The sequence below is a fragment of the Amblyraja radiata genome, chromosome 8, assembly GCF_010909765.2.
Source record: "Amblyraja radiata isolate CabotCenter1 chromosome 8, sAmbRad1.1.pri, whole genome shotgun sequence".
In the NCBI taxonomy this organism is placed as follows: Eukaryota; Metazoa; Chordata; class Chondrichthyes; order Rajiformes; family Rajidae; genus Amblyraja; species Amblyraja radiata.
In genome coordinates, this window is record NC_045963.1 from 27,975,883 (window position 1) to 27,999,540 (window position 23,658).

The 23,658-nt window shown below is 44.7% G+C and overlaps 1 protein-coding gene across 1 annotated transcript in view; it reads right to left on the reverse strand.

The window, feature by feature from the left end:
- Window positions 1–20,250: 20,250 nt before the first annotated feature.
- The window catches only part of grem2 (gremlin 2, DAN family BMP antagonist), a 28,502-nt gene continuing 25,094 nt past the window's right edge, over window positions 20,251–23,658 (reverse strand). The window contains exon 2 of the mRNA XM_033025460.1: window positions 20,251–22,103. Coding sequence (XP_032881351.1) covers window positions 21,599–22,102 — 504 coding nt within the window. The 5' untranslated portion in view covers window position 22,103 and the 3' untranslated portion in view covers window positions 20,251–21,598. The remainder of the gene's footprint in view (window positions 22,104–23,658) is intronic.

Genomic DNA, 23,658 nt, shown 5'->3' on the forward strand with positions numbered 1-23,658 from the left:
GCATGAGGTGTAAATGGAGTCGATGGAAGGGAGGTTGGTTTGTGTGATGTTCTGGGCTGCATCCACAATTCTCTACAATTTCTTGCACTTGGGGGGAGCTGGTCCCAAAAGGAATAGATGAAGTTTCGGGTTGAGAATCTTCTTCATTGAGAGAAGGGGAGAGGGAAACAGAGGTAAGACAAGGCACAGAACAAATCAGAGACTGCACCCATGGCCAATAGAAGGTGGAACCCACAATGAAGCATTGTTGGTTGTGGAAGAGGTGATAACGAAGGATGTATGGATAGATGCTCCTTGCTGAGATGAAAATTCTGAGTTTCCCTAAGTACAACCTAATATATTGCATTACTGGTATCTAAATATGTGTTATTGTGCAATGAAATGGTCTATAAATTTACCACAGCAGAAAAACATGACTGCTTTGTAAATGGATTCATGAAAGAATGTTATCTTTAATTACTACATTAACCCAATAAGAATAGCTGATGTCATGTATGTCTGCTAAAAGCTGGAAGGGAACTATTGAAAGGAGAAAAATAAAAGCATCCAACTATTTTGGGACAAAAGGATACTGTAGCAATTTTGAGTGGATGTTTTTGTGTCTGGGTCACAAGTGATTTCCTGTTTCACTTGTAATTAATGCCAACGATAAAAATTAATGCATATTTTACAATTTTCACTCTTTGTTTGCAGAATTATATCAAAAAATGCAAATTCACATTTTTTTTTAATGTTGAGTTGCTCTGGTTGAACTCTGAATCACCTCGTGTATTAGAGAGAGAGCGAGAGCGAGGGGTGTTCTGAGGGATAGGAGAGGGTAGATGCATGCATCCCAACAATGCATAAGGCACAGGTGCAGGCAGGCAGGAAGACTGGAGGCGATAGACAGAAAGGAAGACACATACTGTACATGTTCAAACATGCATACAGATATACACGTGCACGTACATATACACATACATGCTCAGACACGCGTGTTCTCAGTCACACGCTCAGCCACACGCTCAGACACACGCGCTCAGACACACGCTCAGACACACGCTCATACACACGCGCTCAGCCACACGCTCAGACACACGCGCTCAGACGCGGTCAGACACATGCGGTTGGAGACACGCCCGGAGAAACACGCACTCAGACACGCACTGAGACACACGCACAGCCAAACACAGTCAGACACACGCTCAGACACATGCATTCTCAGACGCACACATTCTCAGACACACTAACTCCCAGACACACGCACTCTCACACACACACACACTCTCAGACACGCGCTCTCAGACACACACGCGCTCTCAGACACACACGCGCTCTCACACACACGCACTCTCACCCACACGCACTCGCACTCACACACACACACTCTCACACACAAGCACTCTCACATGCACTCTCACACGCACTCGCACACACGCACTCTCACACGCGCTCTCAGACACGTGCTCACACACATGCGCTCTCACACACACGCACTCTCACACACGCACTCTCTCACACGCACTCTCTCACACACGCACTCTCACACACACGCACTCTCACACACGCACTCTCACACACACGCACTCTCACACACACGCACTCTCACAAACGCACTCACACACATGCACTCTCACACACGCACTCTCTCACTCGCACTCACACACACGCACTCACACACACGCACTCTCACACGCGCACTCTCTCACTCGCACTCACACACACGCACTCTCAAACACACGCACTCTCACACGCACTCTCACACACATGCACTCTCACACACGCACTCTCTCACTCGCACTCACACACACGCACTCTCACACACATGCGCTCACACACACGCACTCTCACACACGCACTCTCACACACGCACTCACACACACACGCACTCACACACACGCACTCTCACACACGCACTCTCACACACACGCACTCACACACACGCACTCACACACACGCACTCACACACACGCACTCTCACACACGCACTCTCACACACGCACTCACACACGCACTCACACACACGCACTCTCACACACGCACTCTCACACACGCACTCTCACACACGCACTCTCACACACACGCACTCTCACAAACGCACTCTCACACACACGCACTCTCACACACACGCACTCTCACAAACGCACTCTCACACACGCACTCTCTCACTCGCACTCACACACACGCACTCTCACACACACTCACTCTCAAACACACACACTCTCACACACGCACTCTCACACACACACTCTCACACACATGCACTCACACACACGCACTCTCACACACATGCGCTCACACACGCACTCACACACACGCACTCTCACACACGCACTCTCACACACGCACTCTCACACACACGCACTCACACACACGCACTCTCACAAACGCACTCTCACACACGCACTCTCTCACTCGCACTCACACACACGCACTCTCACACACACTCACTCTCAAACACACACACTCTCACACACGCACTCTCACACACACACTCTCACACACATGCACTCACACACACGCACTCTCACACATGCGCTCACACACGCACTCTCACACACACGCACTCTCACACACGCACTCTCACACACGCACTCTCACACACACGCACTCTCACACACACGCACTCTCACACACACGCACTCTCACACACGCACTCTCACACACGCACTCTCACACACACGCACTCACACACGCACTCTCACACACACGCACTCTCTCACACACGCACTCACACACACGCACTCTCTCACACACGCACTCTCACACACAGGCACTCTCAGACGCGCATTCACAGGCACACGCACTCACACACGCACTCTCAGACACTCTCAGACGCGCTCAAACACGCGCTCACACACACACACTCTCACACACGCACTCAGACACGAGCTCACACACACTCTTACACATACACACACTGTCACACACACACACTGTCACACACACACAAGCACTCTCACACATGCTTTCTCTCACCGGATCCCTTCGGTCCACGGAGGTGTGGCCCGTTAGCTTAGACCATCCCTGTCCTCAGCCCGACCTCAAGGCTCTGACTCGTCCTCTGCCCAGCTCAACCTCGGGGTTCCGACCTCACCACCGGGACCTGGACCACTCGCTCCGCGCCGGCGTCTCCGAGGCCGCTGCGCCCTGTGGGGTGAGTCCTCCTCCATCGCCTGACCGGGCCTGCTCACCGGGAGTATTTTGGCCTGCTGCTCACATTTTTGTTTAGATAATACAAAATGCTTTTTTTCAATTTTACACTAATACAGAGTAGTAACAGAATACAATCAGATTAAAGTATTGTCATCTTTATCTACAATACACTCGACCTCTCCGCGGCAACCAGCATTCACGGAAGGCCTCCTGGGTCCCCATGGACACAGCATGCTCCCTGTCCAGGGACACACGAGGACGGAAGTGGGCCGGGAGCGGGGCAGGCATTCGACTCGGGCAGAACGCTCGACTGCCCGCTACCTGGACCCACAAATGGCCATCTTCGGTTGCTGCTCACCGTGAGTGTACACAAACACACAGAAACACACACACACGCACACAGAACATCCTCGTAAATCTTCTCTTTACCCTTTCCAACTTGACAACACCATTCCGAGAACATGCTGCCCAGAACTGAACACAATATTCTAAATGTGGGCTCACCAACATCATATATAACTACAGCATGACCTCCCAACTTCTATACTCAACAGTGTAAGAAGAGATCAATGTACTACCTGTAGATCACCCATTGCTTCGATAAGTAATTACAAACATTATTTTGTAACACTGAGCTGTAAGTAACTTAATTCTGGAATACTCAGATATTGACTGCCAAGGTTTCTACTGCCAAAATAAACAGTGGAGAAGCAGCAGAGACAGGAGACAATCCTGTCTGGTGGCTGTTTTTAAATATATTTTAAAAATCAATCCTCGAGCTGGCGGTGACATTAGAGGAGCTAAGTATATCCTTCAAAGTTCTTAATTCGTCAACATTGTCGAGAGTTCATCACATACAACTCTAATTATCAGTGATCTTGTTATTTGCAATGGCATCTGAATCTCACTTAATCTAGTAAACTTTTTCAAGTTGGCATTATATTCAAATGTTTGCAAAAGTGTTTCAACGTTTTATGTGGCAATACTGTGTGCATCTCTCTCTCAGTCTATCTCATTTGCTGACTTCCTGAAGTTGCCAGTGTGCCTTATTCTCTCTCTCTCTCTCTCTCTCTCTCTCTCTCTCTCTCGGTCTCGAAAGTTGTTTCTCTTGCTCTTGGTATGTAGCTGCATATCTGTGGTTGTGTGCCTGTATGAGAAGATTTACGAGGATGTTGCCAGGACTCGACGGACCGAGCTATAGGGAGAAGTTGAGAAGGCTGGGATTCTATTCCTTGGAGATCAGGAAGATGAGGGGTGATCATACAGAGGTGTACAAAATCATGAGAGGAATATATTGGATAGACGTAAAGAGACTCTTACCCCAGAGTAGGGGAATCGAGATCGAAAGGACACAGGTATAAGGCGAGGGGGGAAGTCTGAAGAAGGATCACAACCCGAAAAGTCACCCATTCCTTCTCTCCAGAGATACTGCCTGTCCCGCTGAGTTACTCCAGCATTTTGTGTCCATCTTCAATCCCAAATGAAAGATGCATTCAGAAAGCAACAATCTCCTTGCATGCCCTAATGTTTTACACTTGCCCGCTCTCAAGTTTCAAAAGAATATAGAACAGTACAGCACAGGATTATACTAATCTCCTCTGCCTGCATGCAATCCATATTCCCCTATTCCCAGTATATCCATGTGCCTATCCAAAAGTCTCTTAAATGCCAGTCATAGTCTCCACCACCACCCCTGGCAGCAAGTTACTGGCATTCACCTCTTTCTGTGTAAAAAAGATCTTCCCCATGACATCTCCTTTAGACTTTACTCCTACTCGCCTTAAAATTATACCCTCTAGTTTTAGAGGAAGAAGGGTCTGACTGTCTATCCTATCTCTGCCCCTCATCATTTGGTGTACTTCTGTAGGGGATATGGGGAGAAGGCAGGAACGGGGTACTGATTGTGTCCTAGCGTGGGGGCGCCATCTAGTATGGCTGCCCTACCTGCAGCTGTTAGTCCATTCACCCTTTTTTAAATTTTTAATGAGTTAAAAGTGTTTGTTTTCGAGGTCTGCTAGTCTTTTTATGTGGGGGGTGGAGGAAAGGGGAAACTGTTTTTCTCAGTCCCCACCTGGTCGGAGATGCGGCTATTCTCCAAGCCGTATCTTCGCCCACTCCTCGCGGACTACCAACAGTCTGGAGCAGCGTTTTCCTGCTGGGACCGGCCAGGACTTCAGCTTCGGCGGCGGCGCAGCGCTGAGGCACCATCGCGGAGCGGGCGATGCCCTTCCCGGGTCACCGTGTGGTAAGCTCCGGAGTGCTGAGACCGCCGACTCCAACATCGCGGAGCTGCGGTATGTGGAGCGTCCTGCTGCGGGTGGCGCCGGAGTTTGAACACCGCGGAGCCTGGGATCTCTCGCCGAGATCGCCAGTGTTGGAGCTCCAACCAGCGCGGCCCGTGGACTTCGGGAGCCGCGGTCTCCGGGGATGGAGCGGCTGCTCCAGACACTCAGAGCCGCTGAAGAGTGTTCTTCCGACGCCGGAGCTCCATCATCCAGCGAGAGGGCCTGAAACATCGGGCAGCCGTAGCGGCGACTGCGGAGGCCTCAATAGGCCCGACTATGGGTGAACTGGGGACGGGACTGGACTTTGCTGCCTTCCCCCACAGTGGGAACCATTGTGGGGGGATGTTTTTATGTTTATTGTTAAATTCTTTAATGTTGTGTCTTATCTTTATTTGTGTGCTGCAATGGCAAGTCAAATTTCACTACACCAATTGGTGTATGTGATAATAAATGTCCTTTATATCCTTTGTATCCTTTGTATCCTGATTGGGAATGATCAGCCATGATCACATTGAATGGCGCTGCTGGCTCGAAGGGCCGAATGGCCTACTCCTGCACCTATTGTCTATTCTATCAGGTCTCCCATCAACCTCATATATTCCAGAATAAACCAAATTCATCCAACCTCTCCTTATCTACTATCTTTAACCGGACTTTACTGGGCTCTTATCTTGCACTAAACGCTATTCCCTTGATCATGTACCTGTACACTGAGGACGGCTCGATTGTAATCATGTATTGTCTTTCCGCTGACTGGTTAGCACGCAGCAAAAGCTTTTCGCTGTACCTCAGTATACATGCCAATAAACTAAACTAAACTAAACTCTTCATAGCTAATACTCCCTAATCTGGTATTCTGGTAAACCTTGCCTATTACCTTCGCTCCATAGATGCTGCCTCACCCGCTGAGTTTCTCCAGCATGTTTGTCTACCTTGTACTCTGGTAAATCTCTTTTGTGTCCTCTCTAAAGCTTCCACTTACTTATTGTGATGAGGCAACCAGACCTGCACACAATGCTCCAAATGTGGTCTAATCAGAGTCCGATCCAAGGGAATGACCAGTTTCCTTTAGTGTATAGTAATAGAACAGAATATAACTAGATGACTCTTTACCCCATTGAGTACATTGGACTTTGTCTATGAAACTGTTGTGCTACAATGCTGAGAACTATATTCTGCATTCTGTATATTCCCCTTTGCTCTATTTATTAGAAACACAGAAACATAGAAAATAGGTGCAGGAATAATCCATTCGGCCCTTCGAGCCTACACCGCCATTCAATATGATCATGGCTGATCATCCAACTCAGTATCCCGTACCTGCCTTCTCTCCATACCCCCCTGATCCCCTTAGCCACAAGGGCCACATCTAACTCCCTCTTAAATATAGCCAATGAACTGGCCTCAAGTACCTTCAGTGGCAGAGAATTCCAGAGATTCACTACTCTCTGTGTGAAAAATGTTTTCTCATCTCGGTCCTAAAAGACTTCCCCCTTATCCTTAAACTGTGACCCCTTGTTCTGGACTTCCCCAACATCGGGAACAATCTTCCTGCATCTAGCCTGTCCAACCCCTTAAGAATTTTGTAAGTTTCTAAGAAGATCCCCCCTCAATCTTCTAAATTCTAGCGAGTACAAGCCGAGTCTATCCAGGCTTTCTTCATATGAAAGCCCTGACATCCCAGGAATCAGTCTGGTGAACCTTCTCTGTACTCCCTCTATGGCAAGAATGTCTTTCCTCAGATTAGGAGACCAAAACTGTACGCAATACTCCAGGTGTGGTCTCACCAAGACCCTGTACAACTGCAGTAGAACCTCCCTGCTCCTATACTCAAATCCTTTTGCTATGAATGCTAACATACCATTCGCTTTCTTCACTGCCTGCTGCACCTGCATGCCTACTTTCAATGACTGGTGTACCATGACACCCAGGTCTCGTTGCATCTCCCCTTTTCCTAATCGGCCACCATTCAGATAATAGTCTACTTTCCTGTTTTTGCCACCAAAGTGGATAACCTCATGTTTGTCCACATTATACTGCATCTGCCATGCATTTGCCCACTCACCCAACCTATCCAAGTCACCTTGCAGCCTCCTAGCATCCTTCTCACAGCTAACACTGCCCCCCAGCTTTGTGTCATCCACAAACTTGGAGATGTTGCATTCAATTCCCTTGTCCAAATCATTAATATATATTGTAAATAGCTGGGGTCCCAGCACCGAGCCTTGCGGTACCCCACTAGTCACTGCCTGCCATTCTGAAAAGGACCCGCTTACTCCTACTCTTTGCTTCCTGTCTGCCAGCCAGTTTTCTATCCACATTAATACTGAACCCCCAATACCGTGTGCTTTAAGTTTGCATACCAATCTCTTATGTGGGACCTTGTCAAAAGCCTTCTGAAAGTCTAGATATAACACATCCACTGGTTCTCCCTTATCCACTCTACTAGTTACATGCTTGAAAAATTCTATAAGATTCGTTAGACATGATTTACCTTTCATAAATCCATGCTGACTTTGTCCAATGATTTCACCACTTTCCAAATGTGCTGCTATCCCATCTTTAATAACTGGCTCTAGCAGTTTCCCCACTACCGATGTAAGACTAACTGGTCTGTAATTCCACATTATCTCTCTCCCTCCCTTTTTAAAAAGTGGGGTTACATTAGCTACTCTCCAATCCTCAGGAACTACTCCAGAATCTAAAGAGTTTTGAAAAATTATCAATAATGCATCCACTATTTCTGGGGCTACTTCCTTAAGTACTCTGGGATGCAGCCTATCTGGCCCTGGGGATTTATCGGCCTTTAATCCATTCAATTTACCTAGCACCACTTCCCATCTAACCTGGATTTCACTCAGTTCCTCCATCTCATTTGATCCCCGGTCCCTTGCTATTTCCGGCAGATTATTTATGTCTTCCTTAGTGAAGACAGAATCAAAGTAGTTATTCAATTGGTCTGCCATGTCCTTGTTCCCCAAGATCAATACACCTGTTTCTGACTGCAAGGGACCTACATTTGTTTTAACTAATCTTTTTATCTTCACATATGTATAAAAACCTTTGCAGTCAGTTTTTATGTTCCATGCCATTGTACTTGAGTTTGAACTGATCTTATCTATGTATGATATATTTTCGATTTGTTTGGATAGCATGCAAAACAAAGCTTTACACTCGTTAAATGTGGCACTAATAAACCTTAACCTAAAAGGTGCATGCTTGCCTTTATCATGAGTGGGCAGCAGTGATCCAGGTTACTGTGGAAGAGTGTACAGGAAGAACTGCAGATGCTGGTTTATACTGAAGATAGACATGTTGGAGTAACTGAAAGGAACTGGTGACGTTTTGGACCGGAACCCTTCTTCAGACTTCTGAAGCCTAAAGGAGGGTTTCAACATGAACCATCACATATCCATGTTTTCCAGAGATGCTGCCTGACCCGCTGAGTTACTTCAACATTTTGTGTCCATCTTCACAGTGAAAGGGAGCAAGTCTTCCCAGTTTCTGTCCCTTTCCCTTGGCTTTCAACGATTCAATGATACTTTATTGTCATTTGAACCGAGGTGCAGTGAAATTCTTTAATTTTGCATACAACCTGTTAATATGATACAGCAGACCTCACCTAGGCAGTACACAAAGAGTTGCCACGTACCTGGCACCGACAGTCACAAAACGTTAATTGAACAGCGATGAACCTGGCCTGCCGCTGCCCCTCCCCCACCTGCTGGGTCCCCCCTTCGTTCTCAGTGGCCCCCCAAGCCAGGTCCCTCCTTTTTCTCCAAAGAGCATTTAGTTCCTGGAGCACACGGGTGAGGCTTGACTCATTTGGCTTGGCTCATTCCGTAACTACGTTCCTACTTGGACTCGCAGTTCATGCACAGTTCATGTTGCCTGCAAGCCGCGCTTGCTCAGCGCCCTGGCCAGAAGAGATAGTCTTGAACTGTCTTGAACTGAATTGAAGTTAATTGTGTTCTGGTCTTGTCCTAGATACCCCGTGACACCCAATCAATTCTGCTACTCGTCCAACGACTAGAAAGACTGAACAGCAGAAGAACTTGATGTTTGCCCAAAGCCCACACAGAGATGGGGAGAGCGCGAGGGAATTCTGAAGGCTTGCGTCCCAGAGCTGTCAGGAAACGGGCTGCTTGTTCTTTATCGTGGCGCTGAGCAGATAAACAAAGCGAGACAACCCACTCTATCAATCGCACTATATTGCACAAGGATCTGCATCCAAGTGTCGGTGGACCACACAAGATCCCTGTGACCTGGTCACCATGTTATAGGAAAGATGTTGTCAAGCTGGACAGGGTGCAGAGAAGCTTTACGAGGATGTAGCCATGACACGAGGGCCTGAGCTATAGGGAGGCTGGGGCTTTATTCCTTGATGCGCAGGAGGATGAGGGGTGATTTTATAGAGGCATAAAAAATCATGAGAGGAAAAGATCAGGTAGATGCACAGAGTCTCTTGCCCAGAGTAGGGGAAATGAGAACCAGAGGACATAGGTTTAAGGTGAGGGCGAGAAATTTAATAGGAACCCGAGGGGTACCTTTTTCACACACACAGTGGTGGGTGTATAGAAGGAGCTACTGGAGGAGATAGTTGAGGCAGGTACTACTGCAATGTTTAAGAAGCAGTCATACAGTGCGGAGACAAGCCCTTTGGCCATTCTTGCCCACACTGACCAACATGCCCCATCTACATGAGTCCACCCTGCCTGCGTTTGGCCCATATTCTTCTGAACTGTACTATCCATGTATCTGTCTAAATGTTTCTTAAGTGGGACAAATGGTATCTTCAACACATCTCCTGACTCTCTATAATATTTCCACCATCTACAAAGCAGACATCAGAAGAGTGATTGAAGCCCCTGCTATCAACACAACCCAGTGGAAAGGAGTCAACAAGTTTGGCATTCGACCCTCTATCCTAAACATTCACCCTCCAATGCCTGCTGCCTCCACCAAACAGGTATGATCCTGTCCCTTGAGATGCAGTGAGGAAACAGGCCCTTCAGCCCACCGAGTCCATGCCGACCTGCACTATCCTACACACTAGGGACAATCTACAAACGAGTGCTGTCTGTACAGACTTTGTACGTTCACCCCGTGACTGTGTGAGTTTTCTCCGGGTGCTCCGGTTTCCTCGCAAACTCCAAAGATGTACAGATTTGTAAGTTAATTGGTTTCGGTAATATTGTAAATTTTCTCTAGTGCGTGTACGTTAGTGTTAGTATATGGGGATTGCTGGTCGGCATGGACTCGATGGGCCGAAAGGCTTGTTTCCTTGCTGTATTTCTAAAATAAAATAAAATAAACCTTTAATCTGTCATTAAAATTTAACTTACAACTTCTCCAATCTACAAAATTATGTTTTATTTTATTTTAAGCACCCTAATCAAGCTGGTCCACCTATTGAAATTAAATTGGATACAGAGCATTGAAAAAAAAACATATTTTAGGGAAATTTGAAAACAGCAACAAGACTAATTGGATAGCTATTCGGAGTTATAGAGCCACACAGCACAGAAGTAGGTCCTCTGGTCCTAATCATCCATGACGACCAAGATACTTCATCCAAGCTAGCTCTTTTGCCTACTTTTTGACATATCCTTTTAAACCTTTCCAATCTATGTACCTGGCCAAACATCTTTCAAATGTTATTTTACCTCTCTCAACTACCTACTCTGGCAGCTCATTTTATATATCTACGTGAAAAGGTTGCCCCTCAGGTTCTTATTAAATCTTTTCACTCTCACCTTAAACCTGTGCCCTTTAGTACTTAATTGCCCTACTCTGGGCAAAGGTCTCTAAGCATTATCTACTCCTCTTGTTTCAAACAGAGCCACAATTAACTGGATGGCCTCCTTAGGAACAGCGTGATTCTAGACACATTAATCTGTTTGTTTTAACCTAAACCCAGTTCAATAATCATTGTTTGAGCCACTAAATTCCATAATCGGTCTTGCTAATCTCTTCTGTACCATCCTCATGTATTTATATATTCTGTTCAGGATAATCTGACAAGTTTTCACCATTTCAAAACACAGGATTGAAGCAACCTGTTGTAACTTGTGCATAAGTGCCTTCAAGATACAGAGCAGTGGGTGATAAGGTTGTTGTATAACCAAGTGACTGGGTACTTACAGCTACAGATAAACAATTATCCCCGAACCCTGTTAGTTTTCCACTGATTGCCAATGAGAGTGTCTTCCTTTTCTGTCTCACTGGTACTAGATACAGAGACACATACATTGACCAGGGCATAAGTCAGACAATGCCATACAATGGAGAACAAAAAAAATGCCGGAGTAACTCAACGGGTCAGGCAGCATCTCTGGAGAACATGGTTTGGTGACGTTTAGGATTGAGACCCTTCTTCAGACTTTGAAAAAGGGTCCTGACCTGAAATGTCACCTATCCAAGTCAGTCTGAAGAAGGGTCCCAACCTAATTCAATGGTTCAATGGTTCCTTTATTAATACGTGTACCAAGGTGCAGTGAAATTCATTTTTTTGCACACCGATCTGCCTGACAGGGAAGATGCTGTTCCTGAGACTGCTGGTGTACGCTTTCAAGCTTCTGAATCTTCTGCCCGACAGAAATGGAGAGAAAAAGGAATGACTGGGGTGGGAAAGAACCTTGACTGCTTTCACAAGTGTAGATGGAGTCAATGGTAGGGAGTCTGGTCTCTGGTCCCTGGGATTATATCAGCGCTGGCTGTTTGAAAATCATCCCAGTTTAATGTGAGCAGCTCTCTGTAAGGAGCTTTTTTTCTATGCGTGCATTCATCACTGGAAAGTATTGGTAAGGATTTACAGAGCAGGGGCACATAGCAAGGATAGGGTGCGACATGCCTAGAGTTAAAGATAGTGAATCACTCCACTGTTTCTCCGATCTTTCGCTGAAGATGGTCATTGTTGCTTGGATAGCGGGAAGCAATGTGCTGCCGGCTGGAAGCCACCCACACTCTCCTCTGACCTACGTGGCACATACAAACTCAGATTCCGTCACTCCACCAGTGACAACCTACACACCTAAGGTGGCCTAATCCCCAACAGAGAGTCCCTGTGTCAATCTAGGCCTTGCACTGCAAAATGCCAGCAAGAAGGTTGTATGGGTGGGCAGGGTGAGGGGAAAATAAGTAGGAAGAAACTACAGATGTTGGTTTATACTGAAGAGAGACACAAAGTGCTGGAGTAACTCACTGGGTCAGGCAGCATCGCTGGAGAGAAAGGGTGGGTAACGTTTTGGGTCGGAGCCCTTCTTTAAACGTTCCGACATAAAAAGCCATTGTTTTTCTACAGAGATGCTGCCTGACCCGCTGAGTTACTCCAGCACTTTGTGCCGAACTTCAGAAGGGAAAATAAGTTTGGTATAGGTTAGAGATACAGCATGAAAACAGGCTGTTTTGCTCACTGAGTCCTCACCGACCATCAATTACCTGTGAACTCATTCTATTTTATCTCATTGTCATATCCTACACACTAGGAGCAAATTACAAAGCCAATTCATCCACAAACCAACACGTCTTTGCAATTTGCAGTGGTGCAGCGGTAGAGCTGCAGCCTTAAAGCGCAAAAGACCCAGGTTCGATCCTGACTACAGGTGCTGACTGTATGGAGTTTGTACATTCTCCCCGTGACTGTATGGTTTCCTCCCACACTCCAAAGACATACAGGCTTGTAGGTTAATTGGTTTCTCTTAATTGTAAGATTGTCCCTTGTGTGTGGAATAGTGCTAATGATCGCTGATTGACGCAGACTCGGTGGATCAAAGGGCCTGTTTCAATGCTGTATCTCAAAACTCTAGAGTCTAAAGTCTAATGAAACCAGAACACCCGGAGAAAACCCACATGGGGCGCCGGGGAGATGGCTGCCCTGCCGGCAGTCTGTTTGTTTTTCCATTCTTTTTGTTATTTTTTAGTGTGTTAAAAGCTTGTTTGAATGTTCTTCAGTTTGTTTTATATAGGGGAGGGGAACAGGGGAGACTTTTTTTTTGCAGTTCCCACCTTGCCGGAGATGTGATTATTTTTGGACCACATTCTCCGGCACGCTCTGCGGCCTTCCATCGCTGGAGCTGGAGGCCTCCTCGGACTGTCGTGAGTTCCCACCGCGACCACCACGGACTTTACCATCAAGAGTTCATAATTCAGTTTAAAAAGGTGTACAAAAACACTTTTTTAAAAGGATATTGTGATGAGGATAGGTGATTGTGAGTGGGATATTTGTTATACTGATTGTATTGGGAAGGGTGATTATAGGGCGATGGGTTGTATATATGACTAAGATACTGTATCGTATATGAGGGTTTTTTCTTTTCTTTTTTTTTTTTTTCTCTCTTTTTTGTATGGCTTTGTAAATATTTGATTAGTGTATAAATGTAAATAATTTGGTGTACATATAGCTGCTGGTGTACATATGGTGTACATATAGCTGCTAAATTTGTATAAGATAATTATAAGCAGTTGAATAAGGGGTGGGAATTAATAAGCTTTGGCTTCTTCCTGCTCCTTTTCGGACACATACGATTTCATTTATTTATAGATATTGTTTATGACACTTTATAAATATTCTTGTTTTGTTTTTTGTATGCTGTTTCACACTTGCTTTTTATTCTTTTATTCTGTTCGAAATAAAGAATTAAATAAATAATAATATTAAAAAAAGAGCTCGCATTCTTCGGGAGAGGCTAGTCGGGAGCTCCAATGCCACAGAAGGTTCGACCAGCCCCGACGCGAGGTTCGATCATCCAGCGCAGGGGAGCTAACATCCCTCCGATGCGGGAGCGGATCGCCTCGACGCGGAGGGCCCGAAATGCCACCTGCTAAGATCGTCCCTTCAATGGGGGCTCAAGGCCCACGACCGAGGAAGAACTAAGGGAATGGATTTGAACTTTATTTTGCTTTCCATCACAGTGAAGAATGTGTTGGAGTCACTGTGGTGGATGTTAAAATGTGTTTTTGAGTGATCTGTTGCTTTTAATTGTATGACTGACCTGGCCAGTAAAATTCCTTGTATGTTGCAAAACATACTTGGCAAATAAAGTGTGATTCTGGTTCTGATTCTGATTCTGATTCTGATTCTGGTCACAGGGAGAACGCACAAATTATGTACAGACAGCATCCGTAAATCGAACCTGGTTCTATGATGCTGGGAGACAGCAACGTTACCGCTGCACCACTGTGCCACCCTAAAAATAAGCTGTTATTCACGTTATTCCCTTTAGCATGTATCTGTACACTGTGGATGGATTGATTGTAATCATGTATTATCTTTCCGCTGACTGGATAGCACACAATAAAAGCTTTTCGCTGTACCTCGATACATGTGACAATAAACAAACTCAGAACTCAAACTCATATAGCTACTATCTGATTAGCTGGGTATGTCCATCAGTCATTTTGTTTCAGGCTTCCACCGACTGCTGTTTTCTTCATCTCGCAGTTCCAGCTTTTTTTTTGTGTTTATTTTTCTAACTGCCCTTACTCATGTGTTATTTGGAGCAAAGCACAAAGTGCTGGAGGAAGTCACCATTTGTGGAGGCAATGGAGAGATGACAGTTCAGGTATGGACAGATTTTCAGGTCTGAAGAAGTGTCCCGAACTGAAACGTCATCTGTCTATTCCTGCCATAGATGCTGCCTGGACCTGCTGAATTCCCCCAACGTTTGTGTTTTGCTCAGGATTCCAGCATCTGCAGTGTCTTGTGTCTCCATTTGTTAATTAGATTACAACAATTAACAATCGAATTAATAGTTTGTAACAATTAATTGTTCTCAACAATGCAAAGATCTGTGTTATCTGATCTTGGTCTCCACCCGATCAAAGATATCCACTTTGTTCTTTCCACCCTTAGGGCTTTACAGTGGTAGAGCTGCTGCCTCACTTGCCAGAGTCCCGGTTACTGTCTTTGCGGAGTTTGTACATTGTCTCTGTGACTGTGTGTGTGTTTTCTCTGGGTGCAAGATTCAAAAGTGGAATCACATAGAAATAGTGTATGGGTGATCTATGGTCCACGTTGTATCTCTAAACTAAACTAGACCTCTCCCTCACTGCAACTTAAAACCTTCTTGTGTTCTTACATTTCCAGATCTGATGAAAGATCATTGCTTTGAAACATTAACTCTGTCTCTCTGTCCACAGATGCTGCCTGACCTGCTGAGTATTTCCAGTACTTTTTATTTTGCATTACCTCACATTTGCTCTGCTCTCCTGCAGCCACTCCTTTCCACTCAAATGAATGGAGTGCTTGTTGCTGTAGCAGGGCAGATTACTCAGTGTAAATGCTGGATAGCTTCTGCAAGTTCCTGTTGTGCTACTGAGCTTCAGTTTGGAGAGCAGCCAGGAAAACACTAACAAAGAATGGCCTGTAAGTTTGGAACTTTACTGTATTTGCCCTGAAATCCTAAAGTTATTAGCACTTACACGGAGAAATGGGAGACTTCTGCGTGCAAGTCAATCATTTTCCTTCAGGTCAATAATTGCATAGAACACAAAGTGCTGGAGTAACCCAGCAGGCCAGACAGCAAAGCATCTCTAGAAGACATGGAAAGGTGATGTATTGGGTCGGGATACTTATTCAGGCTAATCCGTCTCGAAGATGAGTCCTGACCTGAAATGTCACCTATCCATGTTTTCCAGAAATGCTACCTGACGTTCTACACAAGATTCGACCATCCGCAGTTCCTTGTGTCCATAGAAGCATAACCTTCTTCTCACTGTCATTTAGGTATCATTACTAATATGAGATATCATAGCAAGCAAGATGGCATTACCCAGCTCACCAGAAAGCTCGATAATAACTTGATAAATGTTGGTGTAGAATGAAACTGCAGATGCTGGTTTAATACCAAAGATAGACACAAAGTGCTGGAGTAACTCAACAGGTCAGGCAGCATCTCTGGAGGACATTGATAAGCAACATTTCAGATCTTGACCCGAAAGGTCGTCTATCCATGTTTTCCAGAGATGTGGCTTGATCTACTGTGTTACTCCAGCACTTTGTGTCCATTTGTGCATTAAACAGCATTTGCAGTTCATTGTTTCTATATTTCTGCCGTATTTTGATCTGAGGTGCCGACAATGTCTCAACATCACCAGGTTAACTGGTGCAGGAATGTTAATGTGTTTGTTCCAATTATATCATATTGAAAAAGGGTCCCTACCATGCCTTCCCGTTCAATTACTCCAGCACTTTGTGTGATTTTTAAATATCAAACTGAAACAGCTTGGAAACAGGCCCTTCTGCCCATCGAGTCCATGCCGACATCGATCACCCATCCGCACGAGTTCTATGTTATCCCACTTTCACATCCACTCATTACACACTAGGGGCAAGTTACAGCAGCTAATTAACCTACAAACCTGCACGTCATTGCAATGTGGGAGGAATCCCATGCGGTCACAGGGAGAATGTGCACACAGACAGTAAACATAAAGAAAGTCAAGGAAGCAAAAAAAAAAAGCAAAAATCCAATAAAAATGAATAAAGGTGTATTTGATCCCATGAGCTGAATGATACAGGTGCATACACCCTTTAAGTTCTGTTGTAAATTACCATCATAACTTACCAAATAACATTAAGTTCTGGAGTGAGACAGGGCAGGGAAAGGTACTGACCTTCCCACCATTGAAGGGATCTACAAGAGTCACTGCCTCAAAAGGGCAGCCAGCATCATCAGAGACCCACACCACTCTGGCCATGCTCTCATTTCACTCCTGCAATCGGCAAGATATAGGAACCTGAAAACTGTAACATCCAGGTTCAGGAACATCTTATTCCCTGCAACCATCAGGCTATTAAACATTACAACCTCCAAATCAGCTCTAAACTACATAGACTTGGCACATTATTTTTGACTTTGCATTATTATGGGTTTTACAGAGTACTATGTTTACATATCTGTGTAAGAAGGAACTGCAGATGCTGGTTCAAACCAAAGATAAGACACAAAAAGCAGGAGTAACTCGACCCGAAACATCACCCATTCCTTCTCTCCAGAGATGCTGCCTGTCCCGCTGAGTTCCTCCAGCTTTTTGTGTCTATGTTTACATATTTGTTGTGTTGCTGCAAGTAAGAATTTGATTGATCTGTATCGGGGCATATGACAATAAAACACTATTGCCTCATAATTCACAAACTTCAGATGAAATTCACTTGAAAGAAAGTTATCAAGTTGAAACATTAACACGTTTCTCTCCACAGATACTGACTGCTCTGCTGACTATCTCGTCTTCACCGGTGTCAATCACAAAACTTGAAAATATGGACATTTTGTTTTAAATTCAAGAACTTCTTTATTATTTTCTTCTATATAATTTACAGAATACCTATAAAATAATCATATTTCTCAGTGTGATAGCAATTCTTCATTTCAATAGTACTGCATCCATACAACTTTTGTAAGTTCTTTTAACCAGTTACAAACCAACCTTCTTTATATGTCATGACTCCCCAATAGGAAGTTACATCGCTTAGATTTAAAAAACTAAGAAACGTAACTCTTGGAACAAGTCAAATCTAAGCAGATGGCAATTATTAAAGATAGACACAAATTGCTGGAGTAACTCAGTGGGTCTGGCAGCATCTCTGGAGTTACTTAATCTCATACTCCCCTCCCCTCCCTCCCTCCTTCCTCCTAGTCCCCTTCCTCCTCCCCAGTCGTTTTACCAGTTCCACGGTTCTCCACATTGTTTCTCTTGAGATCACATCTTCCCGAGCCAACAATGGATCTACCAGGCACCACCTGGCCTGAGGTCATTTGTGGCTGGCCAGAATATGTCCTGGTCTTTTCTCACCTCCAGTTCTTTACCTCCCCCCATCCCCCCTGCCCCCATCCTCCCTCCTCCTCCTCCCCTGCCCCAACCCCTACTTGCAGTCTGAAGAAAGGTCCCAACCCAAAACATCACTCATCCTCTATCTCCAGAGATGCTGCCTGACCCGCTGAGTTATTCCAGCACCTTGTGTCTATCTTTGGTATAAACAAGCATCCACAGTTCTTTGCTTCTACAGATGCCTATCATTCCTTGGGTACAAGTTTAGTTTAGTTTAGTTTGGGTTATTGTCGGGTGCAGTGAAAAGCTATTATTATTAGTAGAGAATGCATACTTAAATGTAATGGTGGACATTGGCAGACTTCTCATACGTTAATGACGTTGTCTATAGGATTTAAAGGTTATCACTGAGCAAACAGAAAAAAAGCAAATCGGACTGTGAGAATTATCGAGGTAAGTCCTTCCTACCTATAAATGCTACTCAATTGGATCAAACTAAGATGGGCGGCACGGTGGTGCAACAGTATAGTTGCTACCTACAATGCCAGAGACCTGCATTCGTACCTAACTACGGGTACTCTTTGTACGGAGTGTGTATGTTCTCCCTGTGATCGCGTGGGTTTTCTCCGGCTGCTCCAGTTTCCTCCCACACTCTAAAGATGTAGAGATTTGTAGGATAATTGGCTTTGATAAATTGTAAATTGTCCTTCGTGTGTAGGATAGTGCTAGAGTGCGGGGTGATCACTGGTCGGTGTGGACTCAGTGAGCTGCTGGGCCAGTTTCAGCGCTGTATCTCTAACGTCTAAACTGAGAATAAGAGTGTTCAGAATCCTACCTCCATTAACACTGCGAATACTGTGGTGTATCTTGTAACCTGGCTGGGAAGACAAATGATGCCATGTTGACCTGCCTAGTCCTCTTATTGTATCAAATTAAAGGTCCATGCATTTACATCGCGGCTGTGATATCAGGGTGACTATCCATAGCACTATCCATATCAGAAAACTAAAGGAATTTTCTCATGTAAAATGTGTTCCTGCTGGTTGAACAGCAAATGACAGGACAAGTCTGATAAGCTGGTAAAGCTGCTGCCTCACAGTGCCAGCAACAGGGGGTTGGTCCTGACCTCAGGTGCTGTGTGTGTGCAGGTTGTAGGTTAATTGGTTTCTGCAAATTGTAAATTGTCCCTAGTGTATAAGATGGTATTTTGTGTACAGGGTGATCACTGGTTGGCGTGGACTGGGTTGAGATGAAGGGCCTGTTTCCATACTGTATCTCTAAACAAAACTAAGACCTCCAATACTGGTACCTTCCTGTGGAACAACCCGGGAATGAATCCATGATGACGGAAGCAAGAATAACGTTGGAATATGGTGTGAATGTTAGACCCGCAGGACTGTACTGCTCTATACTAAGAGCGTGGGATTGGAAAATCAACTTCTGTTGGACAAGAAGAGAAGTGTTCTAAAAACACCATAAATCAGAGTGTGAGGAGCTGCCAAGATCAAATTGGCTCCTGGGAAGTTATAACTAAGTGTGCGGTTGGATGAAGAACCATTGTCCATGATGTAGTTCATATGATGGAAGCCAGAATTGGGAAAAATCTAGTAAATGGTCCGGAAAGCCAGGCCACAGTCAAAACATGAAGGAGATTTGATGGAGAAAATGCTCCCAGCTACCACTGTTAAAGACCCAAGACTCAGCATCACGGTGGACAGAGTTGGATCTTTTATACCAAACCATTTCCCCAGAAGGTGGTCAGCTCAGCACAGCATGTCGTATTGGCATTCAAATGTTCAATAACATTGAATCATTACACCAAGGGCTAAAATCACACGGCAACGACCTCTGAACAATGCTTGATGCAATCTGCAAAGCAAAAATATACTTGCCTATAAACGGACAGAAGTGTTCAATTAAAAAAGCTGTAACTCCACATTTTGCTCATTATGTCTTTTGGATCCCAAGTGCTTAACATCCTTTAATGTGTAAAATAGCAATGCAACAAATGGTTTTCTGCTTGTTCTTCATAGTAATCTGCAGTAATACTTGGTGTAACTATGTTTCACTAAGAGGGTTTTAATTGAGCACAAGATATTAACGGCACAGTCTTTTCTCTTAATTAATACCATGTCACTTCCGACAGTTAAGTTTCAACTTGCATTTCTACATGATAATAAATGCAATAAAAGCATATAGTGGAATAACTACATTCTATTATAATGAAATATTATGGAGTCTGCCATAAACTGTCACTTCTGAAACACCAAAAATAGGGCCAACATGCAGTTAAAAAAGATAGAATAAAGAATATACATCAATAACTGTACCAATTTACACTTTCATCATATATTAACAATAATCGTTTATAAAAGAAGGAAAGGAAATATTATCCATTGTCAATTTAGTGCCTTTTCTATATTCAGCTCCATTGAGATAATGTTTTAAAAAGTGCCATTAATTTATACTTGCATGTACAAAATTATGGTCATGAATACTGAAATATAAAAGGCAAAGGAAGGAAAATAATAATTAAAACAATGTTCTTGAATAGTTAAATATATACTATCATCTTCAATGCAGTTTGATCGGAATAATCCCACGTAAAACACGGTCGAGACTTTGGATTTCTGGCAGTTCAGAGGTGCAAAGTACTGGTTGAGTCCCAGGCTCGTTCTCTGTGCTCCAGGAACACTGCATGTCTGTCCACAGTCTAAGCAGTTCAAATTCTCTTATCTGCATTGAACCATCAAACAAAAAGTCTCCTATCTGTTTTGGCACCACATCCGTATCAAATCATGGGCGACAGTGATGTGCAAAATGAAAGTGAAAATGTCCAGACTGGAGGATAAAATATCTTTATAAAGATAGTCAGAATAGGGACGGCTGCACTTCAACTGTTTGTGGAGTCTGCATCTGGGTTTAGGGCAGCTTGTAATATTAGGACTGGAATTCGTTTTTAAGCGATGTTTTGTCAAAAGTATTTTGCTCTCTCTTCTGTAACAAACAAGATTTTTTTTTAACAGGCATCCTATATCTGGGTGACCAGGGCATCCAGCTCAATGCTCCCAGTTAAATAAATGCAGTTTGTGTTGGAAGGAACTGCAGATGCTGGTTGAAACCGAAGATAGACACAAAACTCTGGAGTACCTCAGCGGATCAAGCGGTAACTCTGGAGAAAAGGAATTGGTCTAGACCTTTCTTCAGACTGAGCACAAAAAGCTGGAGTAACCCAGCGGGTCAGGCAGTAACAAATGCAGGCCACGTTGAATTTAAAATTTTACTCGCACTTTAGGGCAGGTTTTGTACCACGTTTGCTTTCTACCAGTATTGAGGGCTGATGGATGAGTTGGAAGTCGGGTGTATTTCCTACTAACTATAGGGAGGCTGTGATTGTTTCTCTTATTTCACTGTTTGCTCCAATCATTCACATTTACTGACATGCACTTGCACTGTTTCACTCTTTGGATCTTCTTGTGCCTGAAGGGAGGCTGCAAGTCAGGGCAGTTCAGCTTGACAGTCAGGGTAGTGAACTTCTGGGGTTTGCAGAAAGCGCAGGACTGGAATGATTCTTGATCCCTTTTAATGTGCCGGGGGATGTAGAAGGAGTTGCACTGTCCGTAGCAGAACCTGTTGATGACGGTCTGGCTCAGGCACCCATCCTCGTTGATGGTCTGCCTGAGGGGCTGAGTTTTACACCAGTCGCTCTTCAGGTACTTTCTCTCCGTCACCACCAGCGCCTCTTGGCTGGAGGCAAGGACATCGGGCCTTCGATGTTGCCGCTTCTCTGAGCTGTTGGTGTTCCCCTTGTAGAGAGGTGGAATGGCTCCCGGAGGCCGGTTCTTCTTCAGTTCCACTGCCACCATTAACGTGCCGACCAGGAAAAGGAGGTTGATGAGCTTCTGATACATCCTACAGAAAAAACAGAGCAGAGAGTGAGGCTGGGATCTACACCTCTAATTCACTTGTTTTATTTTCATTAGGCTGCACAGTGAGAGTCATAGATTCATACAATGTGGAAAAAGGCCTTTCATCGCAACTTGCCCACGACGACCAACATGTTCCATCTACTCTAATCCCACCTGCCTGTGTTTGGCCCATATCCCTCTAAACCTGTCCTATCCATGTTCCTGTCTCAATGTTTCTTAAATGTTGCAATAGTACTTGCCTCAACTACCTCCTCCGGCAGCACGTTCCATACACTCACCACCCTTTGTGTGAAAAGGTTGCCCCTCAGATTCCTATTACATCTTTCCCTTAAATTTAACCTAAGTCCTCTGGTTGTTGATTCCCCTACTCTGGGCAAGAGGCTTTCTGCATCTAACCAATCTATTCCTCTCATGATTTTGTATACTTCCATAAGATCACCCCTCATCCTCCTGCGCTCCAAGGAATAGAGTCCTAGCCTGCTCAATCTCTCCCTATAGCTCAGAGTTAAAGCTGTCAAAGGTTACAGGGAGAAGGACGAGGAATGGGGTTGAGGTCCACCCTTATCCAGCGAGTCCAGGCCCAGTGCCGTCAAACACGAATCGTATATATTAAACCAATAGTCTCTGGAATCATTCTCCTAAACATCCTCTGGACCCTCTCTAACGCTAGCACATCCTCCCTCAGATATTGGGCCCAAAACTGCTCACAATACTGGTCTGACCTGTGCCTTATAAAGCCGCAGCAGGTCATCCCTGTACACAATATATGCAACATTGACAAATGCGAATCTGAATTCATGGACTGTGCTACCTGCCAGTTTATTGATCTCAAACAGCTACAGCCAGGACCATATTAAACCAGGTCACCAGTTAGAACAGTTTCCTCACTACCAGGAGATGGCACATTTGAGACCCCAGTCTGACTTTCACCTGACTGCAACGTTCAAATTGATATTTCTATTAACTTCTAGTCCCTCCACTAGGTGGAGCACTGCACAGAGATGTCCCATTTTTGGAGGGAAGGTCAACTTTTGATTAATTGATTGTAAGGTACAGCATGGAAACAGGTCCTTCGGCCCTCCAAGTCCATGCTGACCACCGATCACCCATTCACACTAGTTCCATGTTATCCCACATTCACATTCACTCCCGACACGGTCGAGGAAATTTACAGAAGCTGAATAACCTACAAATAGCAGATAACTTTCTGCTGATATCTCCAGTGTCAGGTATTAAAGGGAGACTGTGTAGAAATGTCAAACGGAGGAATCTTATGTCATTCTTTTGCAAGGTATATGAACTGAGGTAGACCTACAACATGAAGAACTCAAAGCTGTTACCACCACCTACTGTCAATTGGCTTCCATCATTAATCTACAATCCGTCTCGCATTTCCACATTTTTGAAATAAATTAAATGAAAAATAAGGCGGGGTACCCAGAACACAGTGCTGGGGGGGGGGGGGGGGGCAGAAGAGTGTCATGCAGCATCTGAGGCGGTAACACCGGGAGAGTGCAGTGGAGAGAGAAGTTTTTTTG